The sequence below is a fragment of the Mixophyes fleayi genome, chromosome 1 (genome assembly GCF_038048845.1).
Source record: "Mixophyes fleayi isolate aMixFle1 chromosome 1, aMixFle1.hap1, whole genome shotgun sequence".
NCBI classification, from domain to species: Eukaryota; Metazoa; Chordata; class Amphibia; order Anura; family Limnodynastidae; genus Mixophyes; species Mixophyes fleayi.
In genome coordinates this window covers 338,329,997-338,345,221 of record NC_134402.1, presented here as the reverse complement: position 1 = coordinate 338,345,221, position 15,225 = coordinate 338,329,997, and the positions used below count along the sequence as shown (strand labels likewise).

At 39.0% G+C, this 15,225-nt stretch overlaps 1 protein-coding gene across 1 annotated transcript in view; it reads left to right on the top strand.

Moving 5' to 3' along the window:
• Positions 1–13,321, top strand: part of MMP11 (matrix metallopeptidase 11) — a 35,861-nt gene extending 22,540 nt beyond the window's left edge. The window contains exons 4-8 of the mRNA XM_075192534.1: positions 3,397–3,530; positions 3,697–3,941; positions 7,954–8,158; positions 9,479–9,739; positions 10,015–13,321. Of these exons, the coding sequence (XP_075048635.1) occupies positions 3,397–3,530; positions 3,697–3,941; positions 7,954–8,158; positions 9,479–9,739; positions 10,015–10,157 (988 nt within the window). The 3' untranslated portion in view covers positions 10,158–13,321. The remainder of the gene's footprint in view (positions 1–3,396; positions 3,531–3,696; positions 3,942–7,953; positions 8,159–9,478; positions 9,740–10,014) is intronic.
• The last annotated feature ends 1,904 nt before the right edge of the window (positions 13,322–15,225 follow it).

The following is a 15,225-nucleotide window of genomic DNA, read 5'->3' as shown; positions in this document are numbered from 1 at the left end:
TATTCCTACTGTAAGCCTAGTTCGTAAAGGAGCGCCACACTGTGGTATGTATCTCAAGGACTTGAATCGAGCCCCAGCTACTAAAGGCGCCCGCTGCTACGACTCTAGGTAACAGGACTCTGTGCTTTAGCTATCGGCCATGCCTGACTGTAAGTAAATGTCAACCTGGATCTCATAAATGCTGGATAATACACCTAAGGGTTAAGAATAGGAGATGTCCACCACTCAGGGTTATGCTCATTCTTTGGTTGTGGAAGGCCAGTAGCTATTTTCCAATTCCCTTATCTACAGACATCAGCAATTCAGAATCAGCAGAGGATTTCAAAGAACATTAGGAAACAACTGAACCACAAGCAGAGGATAAGGGTCACAATCCTGCCTCAGGGCTCCTATGTCCTAGACGTTGGTGCCAGATATGGACGCAGCCCATTGATCAGTCCTTACTTGATGATGTTTGCTACTTGTTTGCACTTCAGCTGCTGTAATTTATCAGTGTTTTTTCCTGTTGCAACAGTATGATGATTATCTGTGACGATTCGCTTGTATGTCACAACATTGCCTTGCACTGTGAGTTTCATCTCTGACCAAATGTTGCTTTAAAGACTGAGTACAATTATTACATTATTTATTGCTATCTTTGTTTTTTGGTGAGATTAAGGGGGACTAGGCAGTGAAGGTAACCTTCCCCTTTTAATTATCAGTTAGCTACAGTAACTCATTCTATCCATGCTTCTTCAGCTGATTCATTCTCGCTTCTTCAGCTGATTCATTCTCGCTTCTTCAGCTGATTCATTCTAGCTTCCCAAACTTGGTAGAAAACTTTTATGTGACCAACTTTCTTGCATACAAACCATTCATGGGTTTCATATTGCTGACTATAGTAACCTCAAACATGTCTTTCATGCTGCTTCTGCTTACATTCATTCCGCTCACATTCATCCACAAGTTTGCCTTGGACATACTCCTACATGATATTGTTGTTGCGTCAAGCATCAGGTATTGTCTCAAGCAATCCCTAGAGACCACTCAGTAGCAATACCAGAAAGATAAGCACCTAGGACACCCAGGGCACACACCTCTGCCCTGGTATCTCATGTAATAAAGACACTTCCAATGTCACCACCCTCTCATGATTAATTGAAGCCACAAATTAGGCAAATATGAGCAGTATTTAGCAGAAATATATCAGTGTATTATTAATTAATGAAGTGGTGGACCTAAAGTGTAAGTAGGTTAAAGTTTGTATGACGTTTTAACTGTTTCCACCCATTTATAGTTTTATTCCAAGAAAGAGGTGGTTTAAAACTACTGATTTGACATTTACACTTTTGCATTGTGTGCCTCTTAATATTTTTCACGTTTCACGTATACAGGTTCAGCTGATCCTACTATTAGATGTAAATGCATTCAGGCTTTATGTGTGCAGTCATCAACTGACCAGAACTAAGGGTTCTTTGTCACTACCTCCCAGTTTAGGTGAGACAGTGCCAATTCTAGAGCACTGCCCTAACATCCCAACAGTCAGGACTTTTGTTTGGACTGCCAGAACTGTTGTCAGTTTTTATAGCTTTTTTATTGGAAGCTATGACTGCAATTATTGTAACTTTTCTCCCCCAGTCTTAGTGACTTGTCATGTTTCACTTTGCCAAAAACATTAGGTACCTCTATTACCACATTGACATTTTTCTACACTACAATGTAACCTGATCTGGGACAGTTAAGGAAATGGAGTATAAAAGTGTCCATACATGGTGCAATTTTGTGGTCATAACTTTAGACCTAATTGGTAGCACATAGTACTTCACAAATATGAAGTGTTGAATGAGGAGGACTGTAAATGTGGTCAGGTAATGAACACATCTGATTGCTCCTGCCATCATCGTACAACCACACTAAGAACCTCATTTAGAGTCTGAAGCAATGTCCGTCTAAGAAGTGTAGGAGTGGGAGTGTGCCGCAGCTGGTAGGGTATTATGAGTGGCAAGCAACCCAAGTTGCATCGTAGGGTATTATGAGTGGCAAGCAACCCAAGTTGCATCCCACTCGTAACCCTACCGAGCTGCGAGCAGTTCCTGCAGCTAGCTAACTGCTTGCGCCACCTAATTCCTGCTGAACAGTTTTAGCCCTTTTTTGACGTGTGTTGCGTCTGCACCTCACTGCGACTAGGATTTACTTACATGGTCACGCCTTCACAATTCCGCGTTCGGCCAATTCTTTCGTAGTGAGCCGCAAGCTGTCGCAATGGTTAATTACGTCCAAGATGCAGGCGGATATGGTTCTTGCTGCACATGTGTGATAGTGTTTTTTTGTTCGATGCGCATAAAACGGACTTTGCGTCCGACTCTAAATGAGGTCCTAAGTGTGCCCTGTCTGATCCCATCAATTTACCCAAGCACCAATCCCCTGGATTTTTTTTATATTTGGTCACATATATTGCCAAATCTAATAGATATGTGGCCGTTCCAAGATTGGACCAATCATCGTGGTGAAACTTTGTATGACCAGCAGAAGAGTTGTCTTAAAGTGAGATGGACTGCTGTTTAAGGCTAGATATACATTACAAAATTTTCCGACCAATGTGTTATCTGCAACAATTGTACCAACGACTGCAAAACAAAAAAAAGGCTTGATCAAAATGCCGATTTATGTGCACACACTATACATGCTTTAAAAGATTTACCCTCAGATCTGTGCTCTTTAACTGTCATAACCACCGGCTGAAAAGATCATGACTCTGTAAACTCTATGGAGATCCTGATTGTGAGTGCATACACACTGCAGGATTGGATGGATGTTGTTCCATAGCTGAACAAGATTTATAATGCTGCTGAACAATCAAATCAAAGGATGATCTGTGCTTTATAACGATCCTCACTCATCACTGGAGCATACACATTAATGCAATATCGGGCCGATTGGTTGTTTATCGTGTGATTGACACAATACTCGGTTTAAAACACTGTAGTGTGTACCCAGCCTAAGTATCTATTAGAGGCACAGTGTACCTGCAGACATAATAAACCAAAATTAATAAAATAGTAAAACCTGACATTTTTACTTGGCAAAATTGATTACAAGACAAACCCAATATTTATTAAAAAACGCAATTATTTTTTCATGGAAGATTATTTTTAACATTTATGCTAACACATTTTTCTTTGCACTATATAGTTACTGTACTTGTTATTAGCTCTGTTTTGCATAATATGTTTATGTTACTATATATGGTGTTGATGCCAAATAATGATGTAGTGTCAGATACAGTGTAATAGACAAGTAGAAGCAGATCTCCCAGTCAGAGTAGATATATAAGTTAAATCAGCAGGAGCATCAGTAGGATAATAATAATAATAATAATAATATTGTTGACATAACCTAGAATATTACATTTGACAGTTACTGGCATGGAGACAACTTGCCTTTTGATGGTCCTGGGGGCATCCTTGCACATGCTTTCTTTCCAAAAACACACCGTGAAGGGGATGTACATTTTGATTATGACGAAGCTTGGACCATTGGCAACAGTTTAGGTATGTATTGGCTGCGAAAATCTATTTATGCAACATCTCCACAGTCAGTGATAAGAAGAAAACATATTGAATCACACTAGCAGTCTCAACTAGTGTGTTCGGTTTAGCAGATGTCTCAATATTCAGGTTAAATCTGTCTATCTATCTATCTTATTATCCATTGCAGGAACAGATCTTCTGCAAGTAGCTGCTCATGAGTTTGGCCATGTGCTGGGTTTGCAACATTCCTCAGTAGCCAAGTCTCTGATGTCTCCATTTTACACGTTTCGCTATCCACTCAGTCTTAGTGCAGACGATAAACAAGGCATCCAGTACTTATATGGAGCTCCTCGGCCTCCAACCACAGCTCCAACCCTGAGGCCAGAAAGCCGCCAGCCAGAACCTGAGAGTAATGAGATACCTTATGCGGAGGTTAGTAGAATGCTTCTGTCTGCATCAGCTAATTGTATATCCCCAGTGTAGATCAAATAGATGCATTGTATAGAAAAGGATTTTCATAACATTAAATAGCATGTGAATTTATTTAACTCAGTACACTTCTCCTATTTGAACCGAAGAGTTGAAAATGAAGATAATGATTAAAACTAACCCATTTATTGTCTATTGTGTACTTGTATTTAAGTTATAATAGTGCCATTACTGAAACACAAGGTATTTGGTATAGCTGAATGTGGATGGACATATGTTATACTGGTACTTGGTGACACAGGTAGAGAGAGAAAGCGAAGCAGGGCAAATAGTCTCCCACAATGTCCAACAGCCACACAGAGGCAAACCTTTTAGTCACGCACAGAGATCCCCAATAATACACAAATGTAGACGTCATCAACCAAACAGCGGTTTTACTTCTGTCTTCCTCCTTGTCTTCCCATTTTAATAACATTATTTGAATGAAATAATTGATCTTAAAGTTATGTAACTCAGGACAGATTATTGCAGTTGGAAAATAGGTGAAATTGCACATTTTGGAAAGTATGTAAATATATGCACTCTCCTTGTCACCCTCCAACTCCGTATACACACTGGCATTTTGTGCTGTAATTATGACTCATGAGGTACAGGGGAAAATGAAAACATTGATAATAAAAGTTGGGAATAATAATCTCTCTACACTCTAGTTTAATACTAGTAATTTTTTGATTGACCTACAAGAATATGTAATGGCACACTACTTCTGAACCAACCAACTTGATCTAGACTAGGGTCAACTGGCACCCAAAGTGAGAATGGCGAAGCAGAGGTCTAAATGAAGTACAGGCCCACAGTATTGGGTATATTCATGCGAGAGGTGTGGTTATTCATACTAATTTAATTAATGCTTTGGACATACCTGCTGCTTGTACAGTTGGTCGAATATGCAGGTTAAATTAAAATCAGCACTCTGACCATTTAACAACACTTACAACTGGGGTGCTGTACTTAATTTATCCTGTGGCTTGGGCCTACCCTCATTCCATGCACGTAAGCTGAAGATGCAGTCTAAATTTTATACAACATCCCATCATTGTGTTAGATATTAATACTATTTTATCCCGCAGCTTGGACCTGTCTGCCATGAACAGCCAGAACCCACAGGCAAAATTAGTAACAGTACCCTTGGCACTTAACATCCTATATGGCCAGGGTGCTGTTCCTAATTTATCTTGCCGTTTGGGCCTACTTGAAATGGATGCAGGTAGGCCCAAACTGCATGCTGAATTGCTAGTGTTAATGTGGGGGTCACAGCAGTGTAGCAGTAGTAAGTGGAGACAGGTAGATTAGATTGGGGAGGTCATAAGTTTGTGGATGAAGGATATGGTGTGGAAGATTGAATAGTAGGATAGCAGTGGTAGGTGAATGGATAGCTAATGCTCTGAATAGCAGGCTGGCATGGAAGGGAAAGGTATTGGAAAATGATTGGGGGGACACAGATTTTGGGATGAAGAGTAGGTTAGGGTGAGGAGCAGGGAAGGGAATAAAGGGATGTGAGCTGGCAGATCTTTCCTGCCCGACATGCTACGAAGATGTGAAATAGATTGGTATGTCTTGGTATATGGGAGTGTTTATGGAGGTGCAATGTGTTGTGAATGGAGTGTGTGTGTTGGGGGGGATCTATTTCCATGACCTGGCTTCGACACATCTACTATGTTTTAACTTTATGATAAATGTACTTGACAGAATTCTACAAGTAGCACCCCTAGAAGGTTCTGACTGTATCATCCAGCCCTGCTACCCCAAGTGTATAAACAAACCATAGCCATGAGCTATTGTAAGTAGTGCGATGCTCTGGTTCACTGACAATTAGTACATCCAATAACTATTTCTAAAATAAGTGCAAAGGCTATTTAAATTCTGCCACACAAATTTTAACCTTATACGCCAACATTCATGAAGCTTATTAAGGGCCTGTGAAGGGACAGGACTTATTTGGGGTTTCTTCTTGCTTCTGCTGGGAGGGCAATGGTTGAGATGGAGATAACTTTGTATGTAGGTAATTTGGTGTAGTGTGTAGGGGTTGTCTGGGAGACAACTTTATACAAGACTGATGTTACCCATCTATAGAGCAATTGATGTTTGGTGTTAATTATGAGTTATTTGGGAGAGACACCTGGTTCCTCTCTCCTCTGTCTTTCATTAGCTGTATGTGTGCATTGCCCCTGCCTCTTCTCTTTATCATTAGCTATCTGTGGTACAGGTTATACCTTGTATTTTCCACACCAAACAGTCTCTTTTATTTTTATGTACAGTTATATGCTTCAAAAATACAAAGGTAAAATATGGTCCGTTCAAACTAGACTCTTGTTTAGTAGAGGAGCTGGGACTGGTGTATATTTTGTGGTTCTTACTAAACAAAATCGGTACTCGTAAAAAATATTTTTAAAGTCTTTAATTTCATTTGCAAGACATAATAAATAAATGTGTATGCAACGAAGAAATAAGTTACTAAAGTCCAACATTCTCATTGTATTAGAAATATAAGCCTTTCGTTATTTTTTCCATCCATACGACAAACATAAATAATCATAGATCCCTTTTAAATATGATTTGCCGTCACTGGTATTTTTAATAAATATTAGCAACAAGGAAAAGAGAGATTTAGGAATTGTTTACCTATCTAAGATCTACTACATATGGGCTCATTAACCGTCTCATCATATTATATATAGGACCTTTGGCGCATCCAGCGAATTTTAATAGCACATATTTGTTTTATGATATACATATTTTTATATTTCGCTGATCTACATAGCTAATAAAAGTTAAGTTTTAATTAGTTCAGTTTTCTCCTCCATGAGTGTATATGAGAGCACCAGTGCACTTGCTCAAATCTCTCTTTTCCTTGTTGCTAACATTATACTTTAGTGAATAGGTTGCACCCCTTTATGGACATTGACAGGAATTTACCTGTACAATAGGAATTAGTGGGTTATTACTTTCCATCACTTGTGCGATAGGTATTGGTTTTCTCTCCCCCAATTCTATACTCCTTTAGATATTAACTATCATAAAAATGTAAAAAAAAATTTAACTTAAAGGGTTTTTATTAAGTTTTTAGTAAAAGAATATGTAACAAACATGGCAGTTACAACAGAGTACAGTGCATAATGTAGATCCAATAAATCAGTCAGAACTGCCCATAAACAAACAATCAAAAAAGAAACAACAAACAATAACACAAGAAACATTCAAATACACATAAGACAAAGACTTGGAGGGGGAGGGGGAGGGAGACAGACAGGGGGGCAAGAGTCTGAGACTGGCCGTATTAAACCCAATCAACCATAAAAATACATTTTGAAAACAGGACATCTACCGTCCTGAGGGGTATACATCATAGGAGAGTTAGGTGGCAGACACAGGTCTGTACCCTTAGAAAAATTCGTACCATGTGAACCATTTAACCAGGGATGAGGAAGCACTTGAGGTGAAGTTAAACCCTATGGTTTCCATCTCATAGCTGTGTTGTACTTTGCTGATGATTTTGGTAAGAGATGAGGCCAAGGGGGGATTTCCAGCTTTGAGCTATTGCGGCTCTGGCTGAGATGAGTATGTGCCCAGCCACATAGTGATTATGACACTGAAGATGAGGGGGATATAGGTGTAAAAGCGCCATAGCCGGGGATGGGGATAAATCATCCTTAGTGACCTTAGTAATTAGCTGGAAAATTTCAGCCCAAACTGGTTGTAGCTTAGGACGGTTCCAAAAAACATGTATAAGCGTACCAATTTCCCCACAATTTCTCCAACAGTATTTGGTTTCTGACGGACAGATTTTATGTAGTTTGTCTGGCGTGAGATACACCCTGTGAACCATTTTAATAAGCATTTCCGAATGTTTAATACACTTTGACATTTTGTATATATTCTTATTATCATAATTTTTTTTAATAAATATCCAGTTGATTCATTAACAATGGTGTTTGTTTGTCCTCTGCGTTTGCAGCCAGATGCCTGTTCCACAGATTTTGATGCAGTATCCACAATCCGCGGAGAGCTGTTCTTTTTCAGACATGGTTACGTCTGGCGTCTGAGAGGAGGGAAACTACAGAGTGGCTATCCAGCCTTGGCTTCTCGGCACTGGAAAGGGATCCCTGTGTCTGTGGATGCTGCATTGGAAGATTCTGTTGGGAATATATGGTTCTTCCATGGTAAATACAATAGGGAACTATCCTGAGATTTAGATCTCATGCACATGTACAGAACTCAGCACTTCAGCTATTAGTCAACTATAGCAATGACAATCCTAAACATCTCACATGCAGGGTTACTTTAGAATGATTGTTAAACAACAGCCAGAGGGATGCAGCTTCTTTGATAAAAAATCATTATTAGGAATCAATTCTACTAGAACACATTATTTTACTATGAAGCTATATGTGATCATTTCGTAAATTACATGCAATTGCCATCATTTAGAGTTAAGAGCAAAATCAGCTAAAGGACATAACCTGGACAAACCATGTTGCAATGCAAGGGGTGCAGATGCAATTTTTTTTTGCATGCAGGGAAAATAAGTGGCTGCTTTTGCATTCATCACACAAATACTGGTCAGCTATATTTTTACACTGCAATTTAGAATTGAGTTTGGACGTGCCTCCTTCCAAATCTAAATCTATCCACACATTTCAAAGGTGACCCCCTGCAGCACAACATGGCTTTGCCAAGCTGCAAAATTGTGCCTTCTAGCTGTGTTTTACGCTGAATCAGAGTAACTTTCCACGTGTAATAGAGTGACAGTATTGAGTGTTATTACATTTTATGGCATGAGAAGTTAAGAGCAGATGAAGACATTGCCATAAATAGAGGTGCTTTTAGCCTTTGTGGTTTCATCTTTCGGTGGATATTAGTGTAATGATACAAGCTAGGGCAGGTCTGTGGATCTCCTCGCATTCTTAGCTCTGTGTTGTGTGTCTGCACACTGGAGCCTCAGTGGGTTATATTAGCCCTGAAGGCACAGCAGATACTGAAGCATCTTTCAGCTCCAAACACAACTAACTCCCTCCACTCAACTGCCCCATATAGCATCAAACCCCAGGGCACAATACTTCATATGCAGGAGCAAAGGATCCGGGCACTGACAGTCAGGTAGCAGACATAGGGTGCACAAGGTGCAGAGGGAAAAACAGCCACATATATTTTTAAATACAGTAACAAAAATGTATTCTGTTGATAATATCCAGACATAGTTGAATGAAACCAAATTAAAACAAATATTATTAATACAAGTCCTCATTAAGAAATTTAAGCCCTGTTGATAGAATCTCAATATTGGCCACTAAATGTCTACAAGTTTTACTCCAGCAAAATCAGAAAACCATAATTAAGTACAGTTTATGTAATGTGATGCCGATGTGTCTGGACAATCTAAGGTTAACATTAATATTTCCGTATATTATTCAATAGCGAGACATGCAAGATCGTTTTAGACACTGTGGCAATCTTGTAATTTTCCTGTATATTTTCTCTAGGTTCACAGTATTGGGTTTTCGATGGAAAGCTACAAGCCACAGGTCCCTTCCAGATATCAGACCTTGGATTGTCTGTACCCAATGTTGAAGCAACCTTTTTGTGGGGCACTGATAAGAACAAGAAAACATACTTATTTAGAGGAGCAGAATATTGGCGTTTTAACACCGAAAAACGTCGAGTAGACAGTAGACACTCGCGCAGTATGGGTGATTGGAGAGGGGTGCCTACAGGCATCAATGCTGCCTTCCAGGATGAGCAGGGTAAGGCTGTCTGTCCTATTGTTACAATTGTAATAAGGGCTCTGAACAGGAGTTCTTAATGCACAGGTGACATTTACCACTATAAAAAAGGTTTTGCAATCCATTAAAATGTGTTTATAGGTTTACAAACCTTACCAAATGTGTTTACAACATTTGAATATCTTAATTTATTATCAACTGCAAATAAAAGTACAGCTATAAAACTATATTAAAGATTTTTTTTTTAAATTTGCCATTTTTATAAGTAAGTGACACTTATCTTCTGACTTTTGTAGGTTTTGCTTATTTCCTGCGTGGACGATACTACTGGAAGTTTGATCCAGTACAGGTGCGGGTACTAGAGGGGTATCCACGTCTGGTCAGCCAGGATTTCTTCAATTGCCCAGAGATGTCTTCATCTGTCAACTCATTACAGTGAAGTTGGACAACTCTCTGAAAAAGTTAATCTTTTCACCAACAGACTGCATAAGGAACACTCCCTTATATATAGGTCCACGTATTCTGGCAGAGCCTTGAGGTAACCCCAAGCCCAGGTTTCATACTACACTGTATAGAGACATGTGGATAACAGACGTCTTATGTTAGATTGTATCCTGGTCATACTTTTCATATTGTGATAGCCTTCTCACACACCAGAGCAGTGTCACTTCATATATAAAGTTTACTAAAGCGAGATTACTGCAAGTCATTGACATGGTAGAAAACTAAAACCCTAGCATGACTAGACTGTGAGTCTAGTTTGAATGTTGTATGGTAGCCTTCAGTTGAGGCATTAAATGTGGTTTCTTTTTACTGGGAAGCGGTGAATTGTTCAAGGACAGCCCGTACATCATCTTTTGATTTCAGCCTTCCACTGATGAAAACAAGAGTGCATTCAGTCTTGTGGCATACAGCACACTGTCTTTCCCAGCAGTCTGCTTTACACTGTCACCGTCACCAACAGCATCTAGGGGTCACTGAACTTATAAGACACTGCTAGAACATTACGGATCTCTTCATGAGTCAGTGGACAAATTTAACAGAACTATGAACTGCATGACCATGAAGTATACACTCAACCCTTAACTGCGCTAAAAGAGAAAAACATTCAACCTTGATCAAAATGAAGATGTTAAAACAATTTAGAACAACGAGATCTTTCATTTTTATTTAACGTCTGTATCTATACATTACCTCTGTCAGTGCTGGACACTGACTTAGTGAGGTTTCTGGTACAGGATTGCTCATGCATATTACTGTCTGGAAACAGCAACTGTTACCATGTTATCCTCACTAATTGCATTTTTACTAATTGTATTGTTATATTAAGTGATGTAAACTGAAACTGCCAAATAATTTTCTTATCAGTGTAAAGCCATGGTGTGATAGGTTGCAAATTCCATATCAGAGCTTGTACATCGTGGTCAATCAGTATAATTGGGCTAAAATTGACGACTGGTTGTTTGTCTCAATTGCTGAACAACTGGATTGGTGACCAATAAGGCTACAAATGTATTGGTTCAAACTGTAGAGATCCGGTTGATCGCAGAGAGCTGAAGACAGTGCAGATGATGAACTAATCGGCTGGGTGGGTTTATGTGTAAGCCTAAAAACATGCCAACTAATTCAGATTGGATTTTTTGTTAAATCACATGAACATTCTGGGCCCATGCACTGTTCTAAAACAACCAAACTAATGGACAAAATCACTATGTATAAGCCCAAGTTTATAATACTAGAAACAGCCAGACTATTAGTTATTTATAAGACAATGTCACTACAAAAACACTGCATGCTTCCACTAGAAGTGACAACAATTGGAATGATGTTTACTCCGTCTCATGTGTTATTTCTCATTCAAAACCATTACAATTTAAGTGATTTTACTAATGTGCCTGTGTGCTTCAAGTACTTAGTGTTGCCTTTAAGGAGTAAGTTCACTTTCATGTATTTTTGTTATCTTCCTACTGATGATCAGAATTGGGCCTATAGAGTTCCGCCTAGTGGTTGAGTTAATTCTAGTAGGTTGGTATCCATAATTAAATCAGTTACATGACCCAACTAAAGCCTGCAAAAGCCGACATCAACTAAAGCCATGGGCAATGTTGCCTGTCCAGTTGAATAACACTGCCCCCTTGAGGGAGCCCTAGAGAATGCTCTAGGTCAGTCATTCCCAAGCAGTGTGTCAAGTAGTGTTTGTGTGTCACAATGCCAGGATAATTATGTCACAAGAAGTTACCACCAGAAGGGAAAACTCTGAAAATAAGCTAACATTAAGCAATTGTGAATATTTGTGAACTATATTTTAATTATAAATGACACAAATTGGCTGTAATTCACTTTGATTTTAAAACAATAATTTATTAATGATTCTGGTTTTATTGAATTTATTATTTTAACATTTATGGGTCACGTAAAAATCAATCATGTGTCATCTGTGTTAGCCAGTCTCATCCACTGTTCTAGCTGATAGCATGAATAATGCACCCTGTTCCGAAAAGAAACAGCTACTCAAGTGAGCAACAGCTCTTGTCAATAGCACCAGACAGTTACACTTTCATGAGGAAGAAGCATGAACAAGGTATTTGCAGAATTGTTTTTTTGTTAAAAAAAACCAAAAACTAAACTTTAGACATTTTTTTTCGGGATGTATTCCTCACAGCACTATGTTCATTATAAGGGTCACATACCACTCATAGTTGAACCAACTACATTCCCTCCCAAATTTTATGATGAACACTTCCTCCAAATAGTAAGTTTAACAATAGTGCTATGTGCCTCGCGGGAATAATCTCCATGATCAGCAGATCATTTCTGCATGCTCTACTAGCGCTGCGTATCAGTTAATCTGCACACAAGTATTTGAAATACGTTATAACTTAGCAAACTACAGTATTATCAATCAGAAAAGCTACTAACAAATTGCAAACTTTATTTAGTTTTCCCTGCCACTATCCCTCAGTGCTACTTATTTTTAAAATCACAAACAAATCTGCTTCAATATAGACCACAACATAGAGAGCTAAATTATAACCTTATAAGACAAAGCTAACTAAATACGCAAGCAACCAAGATATCAGTTACTAGACAACATTCACATTGCATCAGGAATAAAAAAGTTTTCATTATATTTTCCATCCACACGACAAACACAATTTATTAATTTTGTTTGAATGTAACCTCCTGCTCAACGTGAGGTTTCTGTCCTCCCTGAGCTTGCCTTAGGAGACCTGTATTAGGGTTTGATCGCTGTACCGCCCCAGTCAAATTCCCAACGTGCCACTCTCTCAGAGCAGGTCTTGATTAGAGCTAGATTATTACCTTGATATGGTAATTATAATTTAATTGCTTTTTTGATGATTTTGCCTTTAGTGGGCATCAATTATGGACCATTCTTGATGTGCATAGAAAAACACATTGGTTCTTCATTGGTACACTTGGATGGTCCAGCCAGCCTGCTCTCCGATCTCAGGAGATATCTTTACAAACTAGAGGTGCGCAGAGAGGTAGAAGATTCTTGAGAGGTGCAATGTGCAAAAGTGTGAGTGTCACACCAAAGTCCAACCTGTTATCACTTTAGAACCAGCCTGTTAATTTAAATTCAACCTGTTAGTTTTCTTCCTAAAACGCTGCTCAGTTTATCCTTATTTATGTATATTGGCGCTTCTTTATTACTTGTGGCACTTTTGGTATGTAAAGCTTTTTATTGATCAAAATGCTCTTACAAATGCGGTTCTCTGTGCAAAGTGGACACCTAAAGATGTTCGGCTTGTGAAAAATCCAAGTCATCCCCACATTTAAATTAGCCGTGCACCCCTCCACTCAGCAAGGAACATTCTAACCAGGTGGCCCTTGCACTCTTTTATCTCTGTTTATCTTGCAAAATAAAACCTTGTGTTTTCAAAAATAGGCGTGGGAATGTCTGCTTTGGTGGTATGTGGCTTACCCAGGCCTTATTCTCCCCCAGCCTGTATATTCCACAAATACATACTCATTGCCAGGAATGTAGGCACACTTGAACAAATTGGGACCAAAGCTGAGTTTCCATTACGAATCAGCCATTTTGCACTTCGTAAGTTATTACGAGTGAGTCATTTTTAAGGGCACATTACACTTTAAATGCTACTTTGAGGCCTGCAACTAAAGAATGACACTTCAATTTTATACTGGTAATTTGCTTTCACACAAAAAAGGTGGATGTACTGTCAAAGTGGACAACATAAAACAATATTCATGTCTTTAAAGCATCAAATAAAAATGTATAAAACTCACAATGGGTTATTTATGAATGTATAAAATTGCTGATGTACACTGTATATGCTGTTTTATTTTTCTTTGTGACAGCATGCCTCTGTTTTTGCAGGATCATACCTGTTTTCATGGGTAAGCACATGGTTTAACATGAATGTGATGGCAACTGGGGGAGCATCATTTCGTCTTTATAATCATAGGAGCATTGCAGAGCTAGGTGGATCAGGGAGTGCTTTGCTGAATGCAGCCTATCTGCAGTAATACAGGAATGTCTAGGAGACCACTGAATTCCAGGTAGGTCTCCCAGACTCCCAAATTCTAGGTAGGTCTCCCAGACTCCCGGGAGAGCAGGCCATTCAATAAGTCTATTACATACTTGCCAACATTAGGTATATCCCCTCCGGGAGATCCCAGATGGGAAGTGAATTACAAGAGCAGAGATGGACAGGGCGTCGCAAATCTTACCATTTTGGCCCCGTTACCGAAATTGTTTTCACTCGTTACCTCCACCGATATACCTTCCAGGCAAACAGAAAAGCACATTTGCAAAAGCCAATATAATTACAAGTTTAAATTGCACAAAAGTGAGAAATGAAATAAAGACAAGCTAGTGTTTGCTAACAATCTAAGATAAATGAGGTTACTACAAGCAGTATTTTAAGAGTATAATAGTTGTAATTAAAAGAAGGTTCCAAAAGTGAGAGCAAGAGGAATTTTAAATCCATTTTTTTACTTTTGCCTGCATATATATTTCTGTGGTGGATGTAATCCTGTAAATGGTTGTGCAAAAGGTCTGCACAGAGGCACACGTAAAACGTGGAATGGGGGCATATACTTCTGTATGCTCTGTGCAGCATGGATGCATTTCCACAAACATAGGAGCTGTATATCTATATTTTTTTCAAATCAGAACTATCCTGCCTCAATTAGGACAGTTGGGAGGTATAATATATTGATAGTCATTGTTCCTGTCTGCACTCTTTCCTTTGTAGAGAACGCCACAGATATTAGAGAAGAACTGTTAGGGAATGGTGATAAGGCAGCTGTTTAAAGATAAATAATAGTAATAGTAATAAAAAAAAAGCATTCCTAAAATTGAGACAGGCCCTATTACTGGTGAAAACATTATTTTACCGGAGACAGGGCTTCTCCTTATCTATCAAGGGGTTAACGCCGGTGTTAGCACTGCTATTGCTGGAGGTAACCCCACCAGCGATAAGATTTGCCAGCTTTCTCCAGTGATGGCCTTCCCCATG